Source organism: Lampetra planeri, chromosome 31, assembly GCF_965212315.1.
Source record: "Lampetra planeri chromosome 31, kcLamPlan1.2.h2, whole genome shotgun sequence".
Taxonomy (NCBI): domain Eukaryota; kingdom Metazoa; phylum Chordata; class Hyperoartia; order Petromyzontiformes; family Petromyzontidae; genus Lampetra; species Lampetra planeri.
The window spans coordinates 6,876,460-6,892,918 of record NC_136137.1 but is presented as its reverse complement, the minus strand read 5'-3'; the positions used below and the strand labels follow the sequence as shown (position 1 = coordinate 6,892,918).

The 16,459-nt window shown below is 51.0% G+C and overlaps 1 protein-coding gene across 1 annotated transcript in view; it reads right to left on the bottom strand.

Moving 5' to 3' along the window:
- Positions 1–1,019: 1,019 nt before the first annotated feature.
- Positions 1,020–16,459, bottom strand: part of ADCY5 (adenylate cyclase 5) — a 207,549-nt gene continuing 192,109 nt past the window's right edge. Inside the window, exons 13-21 of the mRNA XM_078609148.1 lie at positions 15,657–15,773; positions 14,808–14,966; positions 12,690–12,865; positions 8,988–9,017; positions 7,905–8,037; positions 6,779–7,042; positions 5,823–6,027; positions 4,234–4,358; positions 1,020–2,673 (exon numbers count right to left, since the gene is read on the bottom strand). Of these exons, the coding sequence (XP_078465274.1) occupies positions 2,545–2,673; positions 4,234–4,358; positions 5,823–6,027; positions 6,779–7,042; positions 7,905–8,037; positions 8,988–9,017; positions 12,690–12,865; positions 14,808–14,966; positions 15,657–15,773 (1,338 nt within the window). The 3' untranslated portion in view covers positions 1,020–2,544. The remainder of the gene's footprint in view (positions 2,674–4,233; positions 4,359–5,822; positions 6,028–6,778; positions 7,043–7,904; positions 8,038–8,987; positions 9,018–12,689; positions 12,866–14,807; positions 14,967–15,656; positions 15,774–16,459) is intronic.

Here is a 16,459-nt window from a genome sequence, read left to right as displayed (position 1 = left end):
TCTACAATGCTAAACAGGGAATATACCACTAATTTTCATTTGCAGACTAGTGTCCAGAATGCGATGGGTCCTCGGATAATGCTGCAGTGTATATAATTGTCCGCTCCTCATACCTCCCCGGACCCTATTCCCTCCCCTCGATGGGTTCCATGCCCAGTGAAGCCCAGTGGCGGCAGGGAAATTCCTTCCACACCAACCACGACCGTGATCACATTGCTGCAAGTAAAAAATAAAACGTCGCACTTGCTAACCGAAGGAGCATTAATTAAAAGTTTACATCGTCAAACTAAAGTTAAGGTGAAAGGGCAAAAGACACGTTAAGATCTGTGTTTGGGTGTGGATCAGGTAGTGTAAGAGAGAAAGGAATACAAAGTAGGGGCAGAGAGTGTATGTTTCTCGTTTGACCTCATTGCAAGTAGCGAACCCTCGTCTAAAGCCAGTGCACACACCAGCTTTCGCTGGCCACAACCCAACGCTCAATATGCACAAAAGCATTCTGTCCAGTCAATTATCATCTCAAAATAGAACATCAATCTTGAACCATGCCAAAGCCTCATCCTAAAAACCGCTTGACAGAAGAACAAGCAACTTACACATATTGGGAATTTGAATGAACTCAAATCTATTTCCATAATACAAAATGGAACAATGTCTGTCACATGCACAGATATGCTTCTAATTTCCCTTCAATATTTGTCTTTGTGAAGTTGGCACTATTAATCTGCACATTTAAATTGATTTAGTTTATGTATCTATACAGCACAATCTGCTTAAACGTTTTCACCAATGCTTGTGTTTGTCGGTTGTGTTAATTGGAGTCAAGGCATGAGGCGACAAAAATGGTGACCCCTACACAAGCCTGCAGTCGTCACACGGCAGTGGATGAATGGAATGTGCCACCAGGAAACCACATCAAGAGGAGTCTACATCTTCAATGCCCTGTGGAAAGGTATCGCCACGTGTCCATCTTCCAATAAATACTATAAATATACAAAGACCAACATTCAGAACGGAGCACATTCATTGAAAAAATATATTATGCTTTCTTGATACAGCCATCGATAACCAGGCTGAGAATCAAAAAACGCTCACTGCATTTCGAAAATGCTGTATAAACTTGGATAAGAGAAAGCCTGGGCTTAAAAAAAAAGAATACCAGTGGTGATGAATCATAGAGGTTGTATCGGGCCGTTATAAGCCTGCGGTAGAGACATGATCGTTTAAATTGAATGTCTAGACGCAGCAAAGTAAACTTCACCGAGTGTGCTGATGCTGCTCTATTGTAAAGGGATGTCCACGGCACTAGCAAGAGAACATTTAACGCAACAAGGACACCAAACCGCAATGCCGATAGAGCTCTAAATATAAGTGCAATGGGCATTAATCCCCCTTTAAATATATTCAAAGGTAAAGGCATTAAAATCAAGCACTAATACATCAATCGGTGGGAAGTTAAGTCAACGTACAATCAAAGGAAAGATGTAAAATTGACTGCCATGAAAGCCACCATTGCGAACGACAAGTGATGTGACTTGTACATCACAAATATTCTGCAGCGTTTTTTTGTGGAGGATTAAACTATGACGCTGGGGAAATTGGTGGCGCTTAGAAGCAGGATTGAAGGTAAGGGGGTAGAGATAAGTGAGCATGCTGATCGTGTGCTTGTGTTGTGACACGGGTACACAAGGTTTTTAAAGAAGCTGCATGAGGTATAGGGAGCTAAGCCCCAAGATGCCAGAGAGGGAGAAACTCTATTCGATGTCAGCCGTGTAAGATTCGCGACAGTTGGAAATGGCAGGCGGCTATTTATACAAACAGTCACATTCCCTGCAGCAGGATTGAGCCACCTGCTGGACAGGGCAGTCGACTTGCCAGCCGCATCAGATACCGTCTAGCTACACTAACAGGGGCCGGCAATCACATTCATGTCACCTTGACTTAAGAATTCCAGCCTTGCCCTTGACTTGAGAAGTCTTGACATACGCCTTGACATTTCAGAGCCACAGCCTTAGCCGTGATTCTAAGAGCCTCATCGTTAGCACTGACTCTGGGAATCTTAGCCATGGCTTTCACTCTAAGAACCACTTCCTTGCTTTTTACTATGGAAGTCACAATCTTGGCCTTGACTTTAAGAGCCCTGGTCCTGGCCTTGACTTTGGGAATAGCAGTCTTGGCCTTGGCTACAGCAGCCGCAGCCTTGTCCATTGGGAGCCTCTTTTAGTGGCTTAAACATAAGGAGCTCCAGCATTGGCCTTGACATTTGGAGTCTTGGTCGCAGTTCTAATTATACAAACCCCAGACTTGGCCTTGTCTTATGAGGGTGTCCCAGCCTTGACCACTGGAAGTCTTATTCTTGGCCTGGACATTTAAAAATCCAAGCCTCAGCCGCGCCCTTACGAGTCTTGATCTTGGCTTTGACTTTGGCAGTCCCGGCACTGACGTAGGCCTTCACTGTACGAGTCGTGAGTGTTGAAGGGTAGGGCTGGCTCAGCTCGGCGCAGACAGGGAAAAGGGGGTGTGAACGGCTGTCTCTGGCTGTGGCAGCTAGCTGCCCGGCGGCCCCTCGTTGAGGAAGTACGTCGTCATCTCTCCTTTGCCCTTCACCTTCACCATGCCGCGGCACTCCAGCTGGTATCCCTTGGCAACCAGGATGTTGTACATGTCGGTTGTCACCTAGAGCGGCCATTTTGTTGAAAGGGACAATCGTTAGTAGTGTTATCGTTGCGGTCTGTTCATCTGTGCGTAGGGATGAGGGTGCGTGTGTGTACACAAGTGGTGTGCATTTGTACGTGTGTTTGTGTCATTGAGTGTGTGGGGAGCGGTAGTGTAGCGGTTAGTGTACTGCGCTACAAACCAGGAGACCAAAGTTCGATTCCCGCTCACGGCCAACACCGGTGACGATTAACTGAACCAGTCCTGGGCCTCACCTAGGTCAACTCAGCCTAAAATTAGTACCTGGTGTGGTGTGTAAACATCGCCACTGGGGAGACAAAGGCGGTCGGGCGAGGTGTTGGCCACCCACCCCCTTGTGTGCCATTTCGGCCTTCATAGGTCCTCGCTAACAGCACTTGCCCCAACAGTCTGCTAAGGCTATAGGCTATGGGGGGGATCTTTGTGTGTGCATGTTTGGGTATTTGTCCGTGTTGGGTGGTGGCGGGTTTAACGACACATTTCCGCGATCGAACCCAAAAAACCCTCTATTATGGATAAGATAGGCCGTAAAAGCTTACGTGCTAAATTTGGATATTTGTGTTTGCATGTTTTATAAGCGTGCACATTGTGCATGTGTTGTGAATATTTGAGTGCGTGAGTGGCGCAGTGGTTAGAACACTGGGCTATGAACCTCAGCAACTTAATTTTAATTGCAGGCCACAGCTAATAACAGTGGGGAGCAATACTTGCACTGCTCAATGGTCTTCATGAGACAAACTCAGCCATGTAAAGTGTGTAATCATCAGCACTGGGGAGACAAATGTGGAGAGGCATGGTACTTATATTACCACCCCTCATGCCCTGTGGTGGCCTTAATTAGGTGCTCGTTAACAGCACCTTGTCTTTGTATAAGTGTACATGGTTGTGTGTGCTTGTTTAGACACTAGTGCATTTATGCATGTGAATGCATGTCAGCCGATGAACACATCACCCAGAATGCACCAGATCTCATCATATCTCTGAGCTAAACAGGATTGAGTGACCACACGCGTAAACCGGGTGTTACAGGCCGATGTGCGGCTACGCTGTCAGCTGAAGGCGATGCAGCTACACCTATCGTTATAATTCAACATCTATGTTGCCTGCCTTCACCACCAACCTGCACTGAGCAGCATGGTTAAGTATGGTTAATTATCCACCCTATAACCCAACCGGTGTATGGAGGCCCTCATCCAGCAGTGGCTGGACAGAAGGGCTGTGTTTGATGATGCCACCACCAAAAACCAAGACGAACCTAACGACCCGAGTTCGATTCTCACTCAAGGCCAATACCAGTCACTACCATCTGAACTACTCCTGGGCCTCCCCTAGGTCGAGTCTGCCTTAAATGAGTACCTGGTGCGGAGATGTGTAAACATTGCCACCAGGGAGACAAAGGCTGCCGGGCGTGGTGCCGGCCACCTGACCCCTCGTGTACCGTGCCGGCGTTCATAGGTGCTACTCGCTGTCGGCACTTGCCCCAACAGTCTGTCAAGGCTACAACATGGGGGGATCTTTGTCTTTGTGTGTGAGCGGACATGCCTGTATGCGCTCGGGATGCCCGGTGCTGTCCATGCGGCTCGCCACGTTCACCGTGTTGCCCCAGATGTCGTACTGTGGCTTCCGGGCGCCGATCACCCCGGCAACTACAGGGCCTACGTTCAGGCCTGACCACCACCACCAACAACGACGATGCCAACAACAATGTCACAGTGGTTTGTTAACAATCCCGTGATGTTACCTTCCCCTCCCCATATAGAAATACATACACCCCACTCGTGTTCCCGACTTGGTGGGGTGGCGAGCCCACTTTTCTCCCTTCAGCACCCCCCCCACCACCCCTTGTTGCGGTTTGTGTACTGTACCGGGCTCCTCTTGAAATATAAAAAAAAAACATTCCTGGTGATGTTCTTAGAAAAACAGTAGGGCACATTGGCCGATGTCACAGTCCAAATTTGAAAAATTACTTCATTGCAAGAACCAACAGCAGCGTCGCCCTCACCACGGCCCCCTCCACTGGAAAACGAATGCCCGCCAGCAGGCCAGCGCCGCGTTCACCTTTTGTACTGCAGCGACGATGATGCACGAGGAGTCAACGTGGCGAGATGGCATCGCGCGGCGTGGGACATGATTGCCATGGTTGAAAGGCTTATCGGTTCGGCGCTGGATTTATATCGGCAAGTTTTGGCCAACCCTTTGATAAACTAGGCTGGTTTTTTGATAAAAATATTATCAGGCCGCAAGGTGTGAAGTGGAATCTCCGACTCTTTATTATCCTCTGTGCCTCTATGGCCTCTCTATTTATGTGCTATGAAGAAGCGTCATTGCCCAAAACGTCGCCTGCTATATATATTTTACTTTGAAGGCCACGGTGGTATTGACACGTGCTGGGTTTTTCTTTGGGGTAAGTCCCAAATATCAACACAGCTTTATACTAATATTTCACTTCCACTTGATTTATCATGATCGCCTTGCTCCAAACAGAGAGAGAGATAATGCATTCTCGATTTCAGAGTCAACGACAGCAACAATATCGATGTCCATCGACAAACAATCTTGGACATCGTCGCCATCTGCACGTGACACACTTGTGAAATGCTGGCTCTGGAACTTCCCATCATCGACGAAGATAAGTGTGGTGGGCGAGTGATGACAGGAGGAAAAAAAAAAACGTGAAAAACAGAGAAGGACGCAGCGAGATGACAGGTTATCATGAGGTGAGGGTGTGAAAGAGGGGGGGAAAGATGAGGATAAAGCAAGGGCAGAAGAGAATGGAGTGTGTGAGAAAGGAGGTTGCAGCGTAAGAGTGAGACGGGAGGGAGGGTGGTGCAAGAGATGGGGGGGGGGGGGGAGGAGGTGTGAGCAATACTGTAATTAGGGAGGGAGGTAGGGATTATAACCGGGACATTGAGAAAGTATAACAATCGATGGAGGGCAAAAGAGAGAAAATCGAGGGGACAGGCTCAGAGGAGGCGACAGACAAGGTGACGGAGAGTGGCGGGGAGAGTGGGTGGCAGGCTGCGGATGGGAGAGGGGGAGGGAGGGAGGCAGGGTGAGAAACTGGGTGGGGGAGGCAAACGCGAAAGCAAAGCAGCCCGAGACAGAATGAGCGGAGGGGGATGTGCGCGCACCGATCTTCATCTTGAACGTGTTGAAGGAGTGCTCGTTGATGTGCTTCATCTGCTCCATGAGCCGCATGGCGTAGTCGGCGAGCGCCGTGATGTGCGAGCGGCCCTGGCGGTCGTAGGTGGCGTCGTTCAGCCCCGACGCCGCCATGTACGTGCTTCCGATCGTCTTGATCTTCTCCAGCTGCTTAAAGTTATCCTCGCTGATTATCTGCGACACGCGAGCGGGCGAGCACGCACGGGCACACACGGGCACAGATATTCTCTAGTGAGCCGTATGGACCTTTGGGACAAATGTTCTTGACAAGCGGCTGTTAAGCACAGAACGACGCACGTAGAGCTTGTGTGGCCGGAAGCACACCTTGACGCCTTTGTCTCTCCGGTACCAATATTTATACACCACACCAGTTACTCATTTTAGGCTGATTCTACCTAGGGGAGGCTCAGGACTGGTTTATATATCCGCCACTGCTCTTGGCCGTGAGTGAGAATCGGCCTCGAGTCACCAGGTTCAGTAGCACAGTACGCTAACCACAGCGCCACCGCTCCCCACCAGTCCAATCAGCTCCAGAATCCTCCCCTACCAAAGAAAGCCCGTCTCTGCTCTAGCCCGTGCTAGCCTCTGCATGTAGCCCCCCCTCTACTAACTGGCGTGGACATTCACACGCACACACAACAAAGACAAAGGTCCCCCGTATAGCCTTAACAGACTGTTGGGGCAAATGCTGTTAGCGAGTAGCACCTAAGAAGGCTGGAATGGCATACGAGGGGGTGGGTGGCCAACAGTACGCCGGGCCACCTCCCCAGTGACGATGTTTACACACCGCACCAGGTACACATTTTGAAGCTGAGTCGACCTAGGGGAGGCCCAGGACCGGTTCAGATAATCGTCAACGGTGTTGGCCGTGAGCGGGAATCGAACCCGGGTGGCCGGGTTCGTAGAGCAGCTACACTACACACACCTCGTCGAAATCGGCGATGATCTCATTAAGCAGCCGAAGGCACTCGACGCCCTCGTTGTTGGCCTCGAGCTCGATGTAGAACTCGGAGAAGTTGCTGATGGAGGCGAACATCACGGCGACGCTCTCGCACGACTGGTAGTACAGCTCGTCGTTGCGCCGCTCGCGAGCCAGGAAGTGCTTCGCCACGTCGCTGGGCAGGATGTTGCGCAGCAGGCGCAGGTTGTAGGCCTGCAGCTCCTCCATCTCCTCCTTCTCCTCCGTCGCCTGCACCGTGAGACCATCGCGGGGTATTGAATCAGAGGCTAAGTCGACCCGGGGAGAGGCCGAGGACTGGTTCAGATGTTTGCCACCGAATTTGTCCGTTAGCGCAGTGCGCTAACCACTCCGTTTTCAGTTTCATTTATTAGGTATTATTAGGTATAACCCACAATTCCGCTGTGTGCCCATGCACACACGTGAGCACTCATACGCGCGCGCACTCACGCAGAGATCCCCCCGTGTAGCTGTTGGCGAGAGGATATTAAGGCCGCTGCGGCACAACAGGGCGTGGGTGGCCAGCACCACGCCCGACCGCCTTTGTCTCACCAATGGTGATGTTTTCACAATGCACACCAGGTACTCCTTTATGTCTGAGTCGACCTCAAGGGGGCCCAGCACCGATTTAAATATTTGTCACTGATGTTGGCTGTGAGCAGGAATTGAACTTAGGTTGCCAGGTTCTTCGCACAGTGTGGTAACTACTAGACGGCAGTGTCGCTGCGGGACTGACAAATGCAAATACAAAGATCCCTCGCATCGTCTTTAAAGACTGTTGGGTCAAGTGCTGTTAGCGAGCACCTATGAAGGCCGGCACGGCGCACGAGGGGGGTGGGTGGTCAGCACCACGCCCGGCCGCCTTTGTCTCCCCAGTGGCGATATTTACACACCGCACCGGGTAATCATGTGAGGCTAAGTCGACCTAGGGGAGGCCCAAAACCAATTCAGATAATTGCCACCGGTGTTATCTGTGAGTGGGAATCGGACTCGGTTTGCCGAGTTTGTGGCTCGACGCTCTCGACAGCTGCGCCACCGCTCCCACGGCGACGGTCGCGGTGGTTCGAGGAAGTGGCGGTGGCACCCCGTTCACCTGCAGCTTCCAGAGGAAGTCGAGGCGCGCCGTCGACTCCACCTGCTGCGCATGCAGGTAGAGCGCCAGCACGAAGAGCGTGAGCACCACAGGCGTGGCCACGCGCAGCGGGATCCGCACCGGCGTGTCCGAGCTGCGGGGACACGCGCGGGGATTTACGCATCGGGGGGCGGGGGCGGGCGTGCGTGAGTGTGTGCGTACATGGATTGATACGTATGGATACGTAGCAGGCCACGTACATGGTTGGTAATGTACATGGCAAGGGACGGACATAATATCGGTGCTACGCTCATTACGGCGTTCGCACAGCACAGCACAGCGCAGAACAGCGCAGAACAGCGTGTACGTAGCACTCAATGTACAGAGTGTGGCAAGCACATGACAAGGCACAGGAAACAATGCGAGATTACGCAATGGGGGATGTACACAGCATGTACGCAGTAGTGCACATTCAAAGTACAGCAGTGTTAATGTGTTTACATACCGCACTAGGTACTCATTTAAGGCATAGTCGACCAATTCAAACATTCGCCACTGTTATTGGTAGTGAGTGGGAATCACTAACCACTGCACCTACACTCCCCACAAACACAAAGAATACTCAAAATATAATGTAGTAATTAACAGACTGTTAGGGCAAATGCTGTTAGCGAGCAGCTATTAAGGCTTGCATGGCACACGATGGGGCGGGTGACCAACACCACGCCCGGCCGTATTTGTCTCCCAAGTGGCGATGTTTTACACAACGCACCAGGTACTCATTTGAGGCTGAGTCGACCTAGGGGAGACCCAGGACCCGTTCAGATAATCGTCACCGATGTTGGCCGTGAGCGGGAATCGAACTCGGGTCGCCGGATTCGTAGGGCAGCACGCTAAGCGCTACGTCACCGCTCCCCACGACACACACGTACGCACTCACACACGCTTCATTACATGCCGCGTCTGCACATGTGGACAAGTGGATGTGGAGTAGGGGCAGGGTGAGACGTCCTCCGTCAAACACCGGCAAAGTGAGCGCATGTGAAGTTTTTTTTTTGTTTCCCGGGGAATGCGTGAGCAGAGCACAAGACACCACCACCTTACCAGGTGCTTGTGGAGTTCTGGGCCAACGTTCTGTCGGGGCACACAAGAGCGCACAGCACATACACACGGGCGATCAACTCACGGGTCCCAACACAGGTGTAGTGACGCATTGGCGGTGAAATAGCCACGACAGTGAATGATGACGATCCATAACACCGTGCCACACATCTCGCTTGCGCCCCGTAAATCAGACCGCACTATGCAATATTCTGATCCGTCTACTGGCTCCCAATCCAGTCCCAGATCAACAACAACATCGCCCTCACTGCCATTGCAATCCTTCATGGATTCACCCCGGCCTACCTCTCCTGTGATCGCCAGGTCGCTTCTGGAAAAGAGCTATATAGCTCAATGGGCCTCACCTGGTTTAAATAAAAAAATTCATCGTAATAGTTGCATATTCGCTCGCGTGTTCTCCCTTCCCTCGTCCCAGTGCATTTCTTCGCGATTCTCTGTGCACTTTTGAGAAGTCACATAAATCTAAATTGTCCTGTAATGTGCGATGACGCTGACAAATGGAAGGGTTAACAAAATCAATTGCTGCCCGGTGTTTTTGCGAGCCACTTTATTTATTTCCAGGTTTAATATAAATGGCATGACATTCTCCAAACACAAGGTGCCGTATTTTATGTGATTATTAATTCATGGCCCATGTTTAAGATGGAAAGATTTTCATGGAAAGCAAAAAAAAGCCCAAATGTCACTGCCAATTTTCAGGAGGCGGCGTTGGTACCAAATCCACACCAGCCTCATTAGGACAACTTATGTTAACCGGTGGCTATCGTTTCAAGCTGCGCCAAAATGTTATCTCCCCCCCCCCCCACCATCTAAAGCGGTACATAATGATCACAGGAAAGGTTACTCGTGTCTGTAATTCAACGGCCGGTGCAAAAATAATGACGGCTTTCTCCGCTGTCGGTAAATCAGCAGATGACAAGATGATTGTGATTTTATCATTCCACTTGCTGCATTCAGTAAATGAATTTATCCTTCACGAGAGTTGTAAATATGGATACCCCTCCTACCTGCAGCTGCCTCTTTCCCCCGACCCTCTCCCCCCCTCCACCCCCTCTGCCCCCCCCCCCCCACAGGATTAAATTTACTTCTGAAATTCAGGGTAACAATTTGACAAGATAATTTTACACGGTTTTCTTTGCTGCTGCAAAAAAATGGCTCGTGTCCTTCGAGCGCTCCGTCTGAATGTCTAAATGTACGATGAGCGTGCAATTTATAGAAATAAAAAAACTTTGCCACTTTTCACGTGCAAGTGCATTCACTTTAGAATAACGGCTTTAATCGATATCGAGCAATTCATAGCGACACCCTGATGAATAATCTCATGGGCCCTCTCATAGAAAATGTGGAATTCCCATGTTTTGTTCCCGGACTGTCCTGTAGAGATGAGCGCCACTCAATGCTCATTTGAAATAATTACGTGCCCCGTTTCTGCACAGCCTCTTGAGATGCGGTCACATTCCGACACTATATAAATCAAAACTCGAATGTACTGCCATTGCAATGTTGTTCGATCTCTTCGGAAGAAGGGATGCCTGTGTACAGACACATTCTACAAGCTTGACAATTGAATACGGACAAAATAACCAGGCAAAGTGTAGAAATTACCTCTGACAATGCCAATAGCAATGCTTTAACAACTACAATCAAGCAGAGTGAAGGCAATTTAACACGTAGGCTTTCGTGACCAATATAATCCAACCTCTATCCATAATAGAGGTGTCTTGAGTTAGAGTGAAGGCACAAATTACAATTGAGCTCTGGCTCAAACGAACGTGAAAACTATTGCAATCCAGCTTTGAAATCCCTCTGGCTTAGCAGCCGCACCGTCTAGAAGCCAGTCCCTAACAGACGCTGACGTCACTATGATGCAGTGACTTTTGACCTTTGAACCCATCATTGCTCCGCAATCTGCGCGTCGTGTGTGTGTGTGTGCATGTGTGTGCGTGCGTGCGTGTGTGCGCGCGTACGAGTGAGCACGCACATGTGCATGGACACAGCGGTAGTGGAATGGTTAGCACACTGCACTATGAACCTGACAAACCTGAGTTCAGTTCCCGCTAATAGCCAACATTGGTGGCAAACATCTGAACCAGTTATAGGCTTCTCCCTGGATCAATTTAGCCTTAAATGAGTCCCTCATGCAGTGCGTAAACATCAAGACCGGGGAGATGAATGTGGTTAGGTGTAGTGCTTGCCCCATAACCCGCTCGTATTCTGTGCCAACCTTCATAGGTGCTCACTAACAGCACTAAACCGGTCTTAGGCCTTCCCTAGGTCGACTCAGCTTCAAATGAGTACCTGGTGCAGTGTATTATCATCTCCAACTTGGGAGACAGAGGTGGCCGGGTGTGGTGCTAGCCACCCACTGCCTACTGTGCTGACCTCTATAGGTGCTCACTAACAGCACTTGCCCCAACAGTCTGTTGAGGTTATATGGGAGCGGGGGATCTTTGTCTAGTACGACAGCGTTCCGCTTGTGACTAAAACTCGCACAACCGCCCCGCTCCCCGCACCTCCCTGCAGAGACGCCATCATCGTGAGAAAAGAGGAGAGGGTGCGAGGAGCTTTGCGGACAGGGAATGTCATATTTAATTTGGGTCAAATATGAATGGGAAATGGCTTTGTGCTGTTGAAGGGAGTGGTGGGGGTTGGAAGCGTGGGTTAAACATGAATGGGAAATGGCTTTGTGCTGTTGCAGGGCGCTGTGGGGGTTGGGAGCGTGGGTTAAACATGAATGGGAAATGGAGTTGCGCTGTGGCAGGGAGTGGCGGGGGTTGGAAGCGTGGGTTAAACTTGAATGGGAAATGGAGTTGCGCTGTGGCAGGGAGTGGTGGGGGTGGGAGCGTGGGTTAAACTTGAATGGGAAATGGAGTTGCGCTGTGGCAGGGAGTGGTGGGGGTGGGAGCGTGGGTTAAACATGAATGGGAAATGGAGTTGCGCTGTGGCAGGGAGTGGCGGGGGTTGGAAGCGTGGGTTAAACTTGAATGGGGAATGGAGTTGCGCTGTTGCAGGGAGTGGTGGGGGTTGGGAGCGTGTTTCTCATTTTGCATTAGTTCAGGCAGTCTTGGCCCCGTGCCTCGGTGCGTCCTCGTGTGCCCCCGTGGAGGTGAATTGGATTCTGGAGCTTTGGGGTGACTGGGGCTGCGTTGAAAGGGCCTCTTTTTATAGGAACGGTATCATTGGGGGGGGGCTCAATTCAGCTTGGGCGTTATCTCTGCACGAAAATAGTGTTGAGACGCAGTGAGGCTTTGCTGGATTAGGACATGGTTATTATTAGTAACAAAAGAAGTTTGCGGACAGTATGCCTCCTTGCAATATATGTCCCTCCATTTAAATAAATAAATGTCTACATCCCATGCCTCTGTGTGGTGAAGCATATGTACATGCGCACACATGGCCAGGAATCGAACACAGGTCACCGGGTTAACCCGGGTATTTGGGTAAGCAGCAAAGGTGAGGGTGGGGCTAGGTGGGGGGTGATGGAAGAGAAAGGAGGCCACACCAAAATGTGAAGCTTTTTAAATGAAATAAAAATTATTCGGTGTTTTTTGCTGCGGTAATCATCATAGGCGTCTCAAGAAGGAGGGGTGAGCGCTTGTACCTGCCGCCCACCACCCCCCACCCAACCCCCCCCTCCCCCCCCCCACCACGGATCGGCCACCGCGGGTTGCGCCGCTCACTCACAGCGCGTTGGCGTGCGCCAGGAGGTCGTAGTTGTCGAAGAGCGTCGCCTGCGGGATCTCGATGAGCAGCACGAACACGAGCTCCATGGCCAGCATGAGGCCCAGCTTCCCCACGCTGCTGATCTGCAGGAAGCCCGCGCAGGCGAGCAGCGACAGCAGCACGCAGTCCGAGAAGTACTGCGCGACACAAAAGATCCACACCACACCCACACACCCCCGCCCCGCATCGCCGTAAGAGACTGTTTGGGGCAAGTGCCGAAAGCGAGAAGCTCCGCCAATGAAGGCCGCCACTGTGTTACATGACAGGGTTGGAGTGGCCAGCGCCGTGCCCCGGCAGTGGTGATGTTTTACACACCGTACCAGGTACTCATTTGACCTCGGGGGAGGGCCAGAACCCGTTCAGATGATCGTCACTGGAGCGGAATTACACTGGTCAAAAAAAAAAAAAATTTCTGGCCTGGACTTTTGCAGCTGTTTTAGACTAATTTCAGGGTGCTGATTCCAAATCTGTTCTCAGATTTGCTCTTTCACATCTCATTTTATGCTATCGGCATACCCCATTTTCATTGATTTTACCCGAAATTAACTCTGTCACTTATGATTGCAAGTTGTTGCGAGTCAGTGACTGCTTTAGTGTTAAAATATGGTGCTGCATTTTTAGGATAGTGTGTTTATAATATAATTTTATGTAGATATCCACATTTATTTAATATTTTTCTTCTGCAGTTTTGATTGAAAATGCAATATTTGATATCTCAAAAACCTGATGTGACAGACAAAAACCGATGCCAGATTTGGAATCAGCACCCCAAAATTACCGTAAACCCGTTGGAATACCTTATGCCAGAAAAAGTGTGTTGACCAGTGTTATTGAACTTGGTTCGGTGGCGTTTGTATCGCAGCACGGTAACCTCTGCGCCACCGCTCCCCACCGCCAAGCGCACACCAGCAGGGCGTTAACTCTCGGATGGCAACCTGACCACGGTCCATCGATTGAAATCGACGTTTATAGAGGTTTGACCATACCTCACCACGCCAGTCAATGCAAGTCGGTGAAGAGGGTGGGCCCAGGGTCAGTTAGCTGTGGCTGGGAATGGAACTCGGATTGGTTGGGTTCACCACGCAATGCGCTAACCACTGCGCCGCAGCTCGAGCGCTCCAATTCACTTGACAAGGCGCAAATTAGACAACTCTGGAAGGGCCTTTTATCACTGTGGCTCCTACAACATGGGAAGACTCCGCCTATAGAAATCAAATGGGTCAGGAATATCGCTGCGTTGAAGAGAAAATTAAAAAATGTTTTTTTTATGCAGCAGTGCCTATGACAAAACGTGATGAACAACGCCCTGAGCCCAATGATACAGGATGGCCATGAGATTGATTTTCTCTGAATTTGTTATATCTGTTATGCATAAGGAATCTCATTTTGAATCAGCTAATCTCTTTTTAATCTCTCGTGCGTCTCATCAGCAGGGCAATGCCACTCAAATTGGTATCACTTGCTCTGCTCCACCGCATTTGGGTCAGGCACATCACCGGCTAAATTAACATTTGAAAACGATGATGATGAGAATATGTGATCAGGTGATGAAAACCCTGTAACCAAATCGATGGCAGGCAGTATCTGAACCTGTCCTGCATCCACTCGCATATCCACCGACCTAGCGATTTAACAATCCATCGATACATCGATTAAAGTTTACAATAATAATTATAATCATTATGGCAACTTATATTATTCTGTGTGATAGCAGCAGCAATATGTTTAGAGGCTAATTGACAAAGTCGAGGCCTGCTGGTCACGATGAGACAGCTTCTGGAGAGAGTGAGAGAGTGAGTGTTTGAATGAGAGTGTGAGCGAATAAGTGCGTGAGTGAGTGTGTCAGTGTCTAAGTGACAGAGAAAGTGTATGTATGTTGAATTTCTCTCGCACCATACATAGCCAACCATGCTCATCGGAGATGCGTGGGAAGGAAAAGAAAAAAAGAGGGAGTGACAAAGTGAGTGAGTGAGAGTGAGCGAGTGAGTGAGAGAGTGAGTGCGTGTTTGAGTGAGTGCATGACTGAATGAGTGAGTGAGTGCATGAGCAAGTGAGTGAGAGAGTCATTCAGTGAGTCACCTCAGGGAAGCTGCAGTGCGGATGCAAGGAGCTGCACACGTGCGCCTCCTGGCCCAGCGAGAGGTTGAGCGAGCGCAGGAGGCAAACGTCGATGAGGGACGAGGACACGTTCAGGTCGCTCGCCACACACTCGCGCACGTCCACGCGGCTGCACACGAACTTCACAAAGACAAATATCCCCCGTGTAGCCTTAACAGACTGTTGGGGCAAGTGTTGTTAGCGAGCACCTATGAAGGCCGGCATGGCACATGAGAGGGTAGGTGGCCAGCACCACGCCCGGCCGCCTTTGTCTCCCCAGTAGCGATGTTTACACACCGCGCCAGGTACTCATTTGAGGCTGAGTCGACTTAGGGGAGGCCCAGGACCGGTTCAGATAATCGTCACCGATGTTGACCGGTGAGCGGGAATCGAACCCGGGCCACCAGGTTCATAGCGCAGCGTGCTAACCGCTACACTAGCGCTCTCCACGACACGAACTTCACACACACAGTCACGCACGCGCCAGCAGGTACCGTCACGGCCAGGAGGCACCGTCACGACCAGCGCCACCGCTACCAGCGCCACCGCTACCAGCGCCATCACTACCAGCGCCACCGCTACCAGCGCCATCACTACCAGCGCCATCACTACCACCAGTGTTACTTGCACCACCCAATACCAGCACCACCACTATCAGTAAATGCGTGAGTCGGCACACGCGCGCTCGTGTGCATGCGCACGTGAACGCCAGGCGGGTCGCTGTCGCAGTGCGTCGCACGCGTGGCGCTTGAGACCTGCCGGGCCTGGGTTTGGGTCTGGACTAGGGGGGGGTGGAGGTGGGGAGACGGGCGCGTGGGGCGGCCGGCTCACCATGTTGATGAACGCGGAGAGGAAGACGAGCAGCAGTGTGAGCACGCCCACGATGCTGCTGTTGGTCCGCGACTGCACGATCGTGATGGACAGCCGCTGCAGGTGAACCGGGAACACCTGGACGCCGCCAACGGAACCGGCAACAGCGACCGCCGTTACAGCACGCGTCTGCCCGCTGCGCCGATACGGCCGCCAAAACAACTTCCCGTCCGCGGTCATAAATGAGACCGCTTCGTTTAATTCCTCGCACCACGGCACATGCCAACCATGTCAACCGCGCTACGCCTCCGTGTTAAGTTGACGCGTAGCCAATATTACGGTTCGTGATAGATTCTCCGGGTTCGGCCACGTAACGATCCGACCAATTCTGTGTCCATAGGAACGTCCAACGCCCGACAGCCGAGCAAATACATTGTCACGTGCACAAGCTTTTAACGCGCCAATTCTTATTGATTTGGCTCACTCACCGGTACGTTGAAGAATAATTCTCGCAACCAAACTTGGCAGGTGGATGCAGAAGCCCTATGATCAACAAGCCCCTGCTCCAGCAATGTCACGAGGTGGAGGCAAGGCTGGAGCGAAGAGTGGTGCAGCGTACGTGTCTACGCTGAAATTCTTTAACACCGCACGTAGCCAACCGCGCTAATCGGAGGTGCCGGGTGGGGGAAGGACAACGAGAAGCTGAGACGTCTCCGATTGGCTCCGGTGTCACGAGAGATGGACTCATCCTCGGCAAATTGGCCTTCTCAAGACGACTTCACCTTCCTCTCTCCTGGCGGAGCTCGTCACATGGCCCTGTGTCG